General features: G+C 42.1%; 2 protein-coding genes across 2 annotated transcripts; one reads left to right on the plus strand and one right to left on the minus strand.

Annotated features, from left to right (window-relative positions):
* Nucleotides 1-288: 288 nt before the first annotated feature.
* On the minus strand, nucleotides 289-2,188 carry LOC115829512 (zona pellucida sperm-binding protein 3-like). The gene is made up of 8 exons (XM_030793634.1): nucleotides 1,652-2,188; nucleotides 1,436-1,554; nucleotides 1,229-1,332; nucleotides 981-1,158; nucleotides 794-908; nucleotides 620-705; nucleotides 458-549; nucleotides 289-350 (listed from the first exon to the last, which is right to left on the minus strand). The coding sequence occupies exons 1-8, from the start codon at nucleotides 2,186-2,188 to the stop codon at nucleotides 289-291; spliced, it is 1,293 nt and encodes a 430-aa protein (XP_030649494.1).
* Nucleotides 2,189-4,424: 2,236 nt separating this feature from the next.
* Nucleotides 4,425-7,532, plus strand: nudt9 (nudix (nucleoside diphosphate linked moiety X)-type motif 9). The gene is made up of 8 exons (XM_030793946.1): nucleotides 4,425-4,516; nucleotides 4,928-5,158; nucleotides 5,386-5,475; nucleotides 5,577-5,663; nucleotides 5,975-6,086; nucleotides 6,680-6,826; nucleotides 6,991-7,075; nucleotides 7,267-7,532. The coding sequence occupies exons 1-8, from the start codon at nucleotides 4,425-4,427 to the stop codon at nucleotides 7,410-7,412; spliced, it is 990 nt and encodes a 329-aa protein (XP_030649806.1). The 3' UTR covers nucleotides 7,413-7,532.
* Nucleotides 7,533-8,992: the final 1,460 nt, after the last annotated feature.

An 8,992-nucleotide genomic window follows, 5' to 3' on the forward strand; every position in this document is an offset into this window, starting at 1 on the left:
TTAGGTCCCTTTTGCATGCTTTGAAGGATCATGTTATTTTGATGGTGTTTACAAGAGATGTGCATTACTGTGACGTTTGGCTGTTCTGTAAATGGCTCAGTTTAAAGCAGGAGCAGTGGATCACAATGTAGAGGCCTGTTAATTCTGAACAGCACTGGGAAAGTTAAGCTTCCTGGCTTTACTGCAGGGGTCTTTAGACACACAATGGAGAGACCCCCCCCGCTTATCCATTAAACACACCAATACAATTCCTGGATATTTCATAGTTCTTTATTCGGTAGAACTCAACTAATCCAATGGATTCTCCCTGACAAAGAGACTGACAGAAGCTTGGCCTTCCAATTTCAGAGCTGGGGGGGGGGGGAGGAAAAAAAAGGAGTTAGTTCACACAGGCAAGGAACAAACATTTCCCATGGCAGGGCATCAGTGTGGAATTCTCACTCAAGTTAGTCCACACCTGTATCTGCGTTAAGATCTCTTCCCTTCCTGAAGCCACAGCCAGAGTCACAGCAGCCACACACCTGGTCATCTCTATCCGCGGCGGTCCATCTGAGGGAGACGGCTCATTTAAGCTACAGGACCCTTAAACACTTGGGATCAGAATGTACTGCACACATACCCGTTGGGAGAGAAGGAACAAGCCTTGTGCTCTGCATCAGTGGGAGATGAAGCTGCTGTAGCCTTCAAGAAGCACGTAATGTAGATCTGCAAAAGCAGTTTAGCTCAGCAAGACTTGGCATAAAGCTCAATGGTGCAACATCCAAGCCAAGAAAGGGAACGGCCCTTTACATACCAAGCCACTGTCCTGCTGGAACCTGAAAGCCTCCAACTGAAACTGGAGCTCATCGTCCTGGACCCGGGGCAGGAAGCGGGAGTCCGAGCCTGTAATCTTGGCGTCGACCATACACCTGTCGGAAGGAATGTATAACGTCACAGTACGTCATAAGGAGTTCATTCACTTGTTGAGGACCTGCCCTTACCCATGGTTGTCAATGAAGGTATAACTCGGAACGGCGTTCACATCTGGGACCGCGGTAGCCACGCAGCTGTCCACAAACACACGCAGGGGCACGTGCATGTACTGCATTACAGATGCTTGAATATGGATGAAGTCACCCAGGAAGTACTGGTTGGAAGGTCTCTCAAATTGCCAGTCATCTGCAAAGAAAAACCATTTGTTGAAGCCACATCCATGGTCAGGAGGAGGATTCACAGTAGCGCTACCCACCAGTCATGAGCTGAAGGGAGAAAATAAGGAGTTCCTCTGCGATCTTGGAGTCAGTATAAGGGATCCAAGTGGGTCTCAGGGCATCACTGCTTACATCATGTTTCCTGTTGTTCAAATACAAGCATCGCATATCATAAATCTCATTCTGAAGCACGTCTACCAAGCAAGATGCATATAAAGGCTTTTGGGGTAGAATCAGACCCCCACCTTAAATAGTGGCACTCGATACCAACCACAGCATCACCTGTCCTAACAACTGGAGTGCCAGCAAGAAGCTCTGGTGCATAGACAAGGGTGAAGGAGTAGATGAGCCCATCCTCAGTCATCTGAATCAAGATGGAATGGTTAGGGAGCAGAATTCAACATTGTCAAAAACACAGGCTGCACTCAGTACTTGGTTCATTGCCCAAATGTATAGCCTACCGTTAGTACACTGCCACACGCCTGTAGTTCGGATTCAAAGATCAGGGCCTCAGCTGCTGCATCCTCCCCAGCAGCAGCACAACCTCCCAGGGTGAGGGCCGATGGCTGGATGTGTTGGTTGATGCCAAAGAAGTCCTTCTTCACCTCCACCCGCACCATGTTCTCACCGCACTGAACCGCAACGGTGTTAGCAGGAAGAGGTGTTTTCAAATCAAATGGCCCCATTGGCTCCTCTGGTTCCACTGGAGCTTCTGGAAAGCTCCAAGCCAACTCCTTAACGGGACCCTGCAGCACTTGCTTGGACTGAAAATCCACTGGCTCTTGTGCAGGTTTCTGTATTGGCATCTGAAATGCAGGAGCTTCCTGCTGAACAGGCTTCCCATGTTCAGGCTCCTGAGGAGTTTGTGCTGGCTCTTGATTGCTGAACTTCTCAGGTGTTTGCTGCCATGTTGGATTTTGCCAAGATGCATGCTGTGCCTCATTCAAGCTAAGGGCAAAAAGCACCAAAAGGCCACTAACACCAAATTTGAATCCCATCATTACAGCCACAGAGGCACTCTCAGTTTTAGTGACATAGTGAGCTTGTCTTTTTGTAGCACACTGGATAAGTGTGGCTCCACCCACCAAAAACGAGTCTAATTAACCCCTGGACCTTTTGAGTTACAAAAGCTGCCGTTTGTCTTTTGCTTTTTAGTACGGGGTCATCAGATATTGGTAGACTGCTGGTAAACCAATATGTTCAGTGTGTTATGTTTCTTGATATGTGTTCAGAGAACTGTATGTTAGGTTGACTTTTGGCTGATTCCCCAATAGGTGTGGCTCTGCCTACCAAAGATGAGTTTAATTAACCTTGGGACTTTTTGAGTTGCAAAGAAGTGCTGCCACTTACCTTTTGATTATTTGTAAAGGCTCCTCAGATATTAATTGACTGAGTAAACCTTTAAGTTGAGACTCTCATTTTTTGAGAAGTACTGAAGCAGAAGAATAATATTTCATCATTTATATATTTTTTTGGGGAGGGGCAAACCACATTGAGATGCAAGATGTTAGACTTTGTCGTTACAGAAATCAAATCTTTAAAAATGTTTTGAATGTAGTTTGTTGCCCTGGCCCAATAAACAGCATACAGACTGTCCCCATGAAGTATGCTTTATCCCTAATGAAGCATACTTCCAGGTAACCAGTTTCAGGAGCTTGGTTTAAACAGCAGAACCATCCCCACAATCATTCCTTTCAAACCCAAAAAAACATTTGCCTAATTACCCAAGATGCCTTGTCTAATTAAATAACATATGGGCAAATATTCCAGCGCGTAATTTAAATTTAGTATAACTAAATAACTTGAAATCTGCACAGCAGATCACAATTAAGTATCTGCAAATGGCTACCACAACAGTAAAGACAGCCACACCTTTAGGGGCAAAGCTCTTTATTCAGGCAGGGATCAAAGCACCAGAGGCGCACTACTGTAGTCACACAGAAAATGGGGCCATTTTGGGAGCAAATGCCACTTCTTGACCAAGGAGTGTTGATCTCTTATGCATTAATATGCCTCCTTGGCTGGTGCTAGTGGCAGATGTATAGTACTCAGAAGTATTGCAGTGCATGAAGACCTAACCAAAGGAAATCCATGTATGAGGTCACAGATCACGTATAATAACACTACAACAGAATGGGAGTAAATTACTTGCTCTCTCAGAGGGGCCACAGAGTCAAGATCTACATATGAAATGATGAAGCACTTATAGCGGGTTAGAGGGGAAAGGGTGCGGTAGGCAACTGACTCAGAAGTAGTGAGACCTAATTTTAAAGAACAGGAAGACCATGTCACACAGCTTCACCGGTTACAATCAAACAAAAATACAACACTGTCTTCTCAGAGTCTCGCATGCCACTCTAAAAAAACGGTGCTGCCCATCAAAACAGCAGTTTTTAGATTTACATTAGCCAGCTGAAATTTTAGGCTGGCCACAAGGAATTTCATCATATTTATTCACACTACATCTTAGAACTGGCAACGACTTAGGCAATGACCACCACAGGCTAAAATCTTTGAGGTGTATAAAGCTGAGGTCACTGGGAAGCAAAGCTGCTTTTTGTTTTGCTAGTTTCTAAGAATTGGGGATTGGATTGCTCTTGATATATCACATGCAAAACTTCAAATGATTCTTTTGCTTTTTTCTAATCAGCAACAGTCTGTCTATCTGTGGACAATGAAGAATTTCCAATGTCAGATTGCTTTCACTGACACCAAAAAGTGATTTATTTGTGTTGCTGGACTAGGCAGGGCACAAATATGCAATCAACAAAAATATATTGTCCACTTGCATAATAATTGCAGTGCTATGAGGACTGGTATTGGATCTGTAATTTCCTGACTCTGTGATTTCTTACTTCCTTAGTGTACTTTAAGTGATCAAAATAGCAATAATAATATTAAAAATAATAATAATGATAACTACTACTACTAATAATAAAACTGATGTTGATATGGTGGTTGCTTATCACTGCTCATCATTTGCAATGGTAATTTTCACGTGCATTTTAGAAAAAATAATGGAATAATTTGAGGAAGGAATTATAAAAAAACCCGACGAGCTGAGTTATCTTTAGGCTCCTTATTTACCTTGCTTCAAACAACACAGTTGCTAAGGAGTCACAGTTGCTAAGGAAGTGACGAAAGACATTCTTCGGTCATTACGTCACTACAATTGTACGGCCACATTGCCCGCTCTACTTCCTGGTTACGCTGAAGTTGTTCATCTACTAAGTGATGATAAATAGGATCAACAACTTGGTTAAATCTGTTCATATTGCTCTTACTCTCATAGGGCTGCCGTATCCAGTTTGTTCTCTAGAAACGTGGTACGTACGCTAATTAAATTTTCATGTAGACCGTGTTATCCATTTTACTGATGACCGGCTAGCGGCTGTTCTAGATTGATAGCTCATAGGTTTGAGAATTTAATAGAGCTACTGACTATTTCATGAACTTAACTGCAGTGTTGTCTTACGTGACGGTGTGCAGACCTATAAAATTAACCTTCAAAATATTGTTTTGATTTTCTCTCACCCTTTCGACAGTTATCTAACAAGTAATTGCAGTGGCGCTGTAACGAAAGACAGTTTTGATCACTTAGCAAAGATGTGTAAATCTGAATTTGTCTCACAGTACAGACGTGTAGCAATTTATCATAAAGAATATGGTTTAACGTCGTCATTCGTACTGGTAAACATTTTACGACAAACCTTTTTCCAACGCTTTCTCTTAACCAGTAAGGCCATCAGCTCCAGTGCTCGAAGTCTCTGTGCTACCAGTTCTACCATCATGCCTTCTTTACTGCACGTTAAGGCCAGATGTCCACTGTACCCAGGATCAGACACACGTCGTTTTCCAGTCCCGGATGATAAGGTGAAATGGGAGACAGAATGGCCTGAGTACAGCCCTGTGAATTACACAGCACCCATAGTTCTGAAAAGACCTGTCTGGGCCGACCCTGATATTGGGTAAGTAAGCAATTGGAATAGCTACCTTACATTTCTTTTCAACCTTATATGTATATACACTATGTTATTTGACTGATATTAATGTTGCAAAGCAGAAGTATTCCAACACAGTGAAAATGCTGATTGTCATAGCAGTATCATTTTTTTTAAAGAGCGCTGAGATGCAGATTTGTCTTGTTTTGAGGGGAGATTTTATAGTTAATCGACTGATTTATGTTTTCCCACAGTTCATTTACTCCTAGGTTTAACTCACTGGATGGGTCTGTGGATAGAAGGAGCCATGTGGGCGAATACCGTGTTAAAAATGGAAGACCACTGTGAGATGAATTATTTTCTATTTGCTTACTGTTTGACAAATCAGTTTTACTTCATTCTACACTTGCTAACTTGCCACACTTCCTTTTTCCATTTCTTCCAGCAACCCACAGGGTAGAACTGGCGTAATCGGACAAGGGCTACTCGGAAGGTGGGGCCCTAATCATGCTGCAGACCCTATTGTAACCAGGTAAAGAAACTAATTATATTGTTAACAAGTATCATTTCATCACACACACATACACACACACACACACACACACACACTTCATTCCATTTTTAACCTCATCAAACATCATATTGAAACACAAAGGCTGATTCCATCCCTGCAGTTCCTCTTGTGATTTCCCCTTTACTCAATTTGAGATGTGATAGTATAGACTCTCAGTTGTCCTCAATTCTATATGTAACTTTACTTTCTCATTTGAAACCTCATTGCCATTAGCATTACGTTACCATTCTCTAAATACTTCTCCCTCTCTCCGTGTCATTACACTGTAGGTGGAAGAGGGACTCAGCGGGACGACGTGTGATTCACGCCACTTCTAAGCTCCCTTTGCTGCAGTTCGTGTCGATCAAGAGGAAAGACTGCGGCGAATGGGCCATTCCAGGGGTCAGTGCTTCACTGTTGTGTTAACCCTATGGTACCACCCATGCTCTGTCATGTGTGTGTACATTTGGAATAGGAATTACCCAAGGAAGCTTCAGTTTCTAGTAATCTGTTTATTAGTCTGTCAGTATTGTATACGTGTAGTAGTCTCAGGGGCCCACTGGGGCCACTTTTTTTTCCCCCTCACATTTTTATCATCCTTTTTTTCCCAATTTAGTCATATTTTATTGCAGTGTTTTGCTAGTCCTCCTTGCTTACATGACCCCCACACTAGCAGTGAAGGTGCAGAGTTCGTCATGGAGTTATTAAAGCCGGAGTGTAGTCACGCCTTCTTTACATCAGAGCATGGGAGGGCTTCTCTGGGAACCCCTGATGTGTGTAGAACTTCACACTATACTCCCCAGATCCCCCCCCCCACTACTAATCTAGCACCCTCAACCACCCAACAGTGTTGACATGATGTAAGAACCGCAGCGACCCACGGGGTGGGGGTTGCGGGCTGGCGTATTTTCCACTGAGCACCCGTGAACACTTTGTTCTGAGCAAGAGAGTACCGCTCATTGGGTGTGTTTGTGGCTCTGATTTTATATGTAAAGGGAATGGTGGATCCTGGTGAGCTAGTGTCCCTGACACTGCAGCGTGAGTTTTCAGAGGAGGCCCTGAATAGCCTTGAAGCGTCCCCTCAGGAAAAGGAAAAGATCCTCGAGCGTATCACTAAACTTTTCAACTCATCTGGTCTGCAGGTCGGTCGAAGATAAAATACACTAAGCCTGTTTAATAATTCAGATTTTTTTTTGTTTAAAAAATGAAAACGGAGAGATAAAGAAAGGGCTGGGTCACAACACTGTGCTGTATTGTTCTGATGTTTTCCAACGAATTCTTTTTTTCTTTTTTTTTTTTTTGTCAGGTATATAAAGGCTATGTTGATGATCCGAGAAACACAGACAACTCCTGGATGGAAACAGTTGCTGTTAACTTCCATGATGAGACAGGTAATAGATGCATTGCATTCAACCATCACAGGTTAAATAAGTAATCAAAAGAACGAAACACAATAGACGTTGAAACTGTAAAAACATTTGGGAGTTATGCAATAAGGCCAGTGGTGCTGTAAATAGGCTACTGTTTGTGTTTGGTTTTTTTTCTCCATTGTATTTATTTTCATTTAATCCTTGTCACTTAGGTAACAGCGTGAGTGAGCTGCCATTGCAAGCAGGTGATGATGCGGGTCAAGTAAGTTGGATTGATGTTGACTCTGCACAGCCCTTGTATGCAAGTCATTCCCATTTTCTGGAGGTTGTAGTCAAGACAAGACATGCCCACTGGTAATGGAGTGGGGATAAAAGTTCTCCAGAGGTTTTTACAAGGGAATTAACATAAACAATGTAGACATCACGGTTATACTTTTGGGGAGCTGAGTGAAATGGGGCCTGAGGAGACAACTTATTGACTATATATATATATATATATATATATATATATATATATATGGCCTTCCGTACACTACTAAAGCTTGCTCCAACTGTCACCAGTAACCATAAGCTGGTCTGGTGAATTAGTTCTTGAAAGATGAAGAAGCAGAATGCACTGGAAATAAGGTTTACTGCGAACATGACCTTTTAGCACTTTTTAAAAATGAGGACTGAAGGAATGAGACTGTACCAAATGAGGGTTCCTTTATGTGGATTATTTGATGGCTTAAAGGTCATTCAATTTGATCTTTTTGTGTGTGATGTAAGAAATACACTTAATCACCATGTTTGTCTTTGTATAACCGTTCTATTGTTACAATAGGATTCAATTTTGAACGGTGGATGCCATCCTGTACTGTCTATAACCAAATTTGTGAATGTGTCTGTGTTGTCTAAATATCACTAATACAAAAGCTTGCCATCACCTCAGTGTGTGTGTCTGGTATTTCTTTTTAGTTTTATACGAAATATGTCACTATAATTTTTTTAACATCATGAAAACTGTGTGAACAATTAATTAGACAAGCAGGTGTGTATTAAAGTACTTTGTGCAAGCACATCAAATAATTGCTCCCCAAAAGCCTGCTAAATTGTGTTTAATTCTGATTTTTTAAAAGTAACTCAAGGTAGAATTCTTTGTACTAAATTATAAATTAAGCTGGAAGCCAGAAACTCTTTAGAGGTTGTTCTAGATATCTGGTTAGTCCCATCAGGATTTCATGCTCCTTTGCTGTCTTCTGAATGGATTTGACAGTGCACTTGAAAGGGTACCGAATACCCTGGTCAACAGAGGGCGCCGTTGAGGGGAGTCTGACTGAGTTGCTGGGACTGAAGGGACTTCTGCACTTTGCGCAGAGTAGGCCTGACAATTCTCCTTTGAGGAGCGAGGAGTAGATGAACCATCACTCTCAATGCCTGGAAAAAGGAAAATTATATTAAAAATCTTTATAGAAAAGTGACATATTTACAGACTTAACAGAAAACTACCCAGCAGAGATAAAAGGGCATGTTTAGGGGGTATGAGATCCAGGCCAAGTTTGCAATAAAGGGTAACTGTTTCACAAAACATAATGCAGCAGACGTCCTAGTTGCTGATCTCAAAGTCCCTGAAAACCTTATGAAATTTATTAATACCTAATTGAAATACATATTTAGAGCATTTGAATGACTGCCCAAACCCAAGGCTCCTTTTCCACTGCATGGTACCGGCTCGACTTGACTCTACTCACCTTTTTTGGCTTTCCATTAGGCAACGCTGTCCATACTAGCAGGTATCCAGTACCTGGTATCTGCTACTTTTTTTGTTATCACCTCCGTTGAGGCTCCAAGCAAGCTGAGGCGTGACGTGAAAACACTGCAGACTACTGATTGGTCAGAGAGTGCTGGTTTCTGGTTGGTTTTTGTGTTTATTTTAGTCGCTAGCAAAACTAAGCCTGT

The sequence above is a fragment of the Chanos chanos genome, chromosome 16 (genome assembly GCF_902362185.1).
Source record: "Chanos chanos chromosome 16, fChaCha1.1, whole genome shotgun sequence".
NCBI lineage: Eukaryota > Metazoa > Chordata > Actinopteri > Gonorynchiformes > Chanidae > Chanos > Chanos chanos.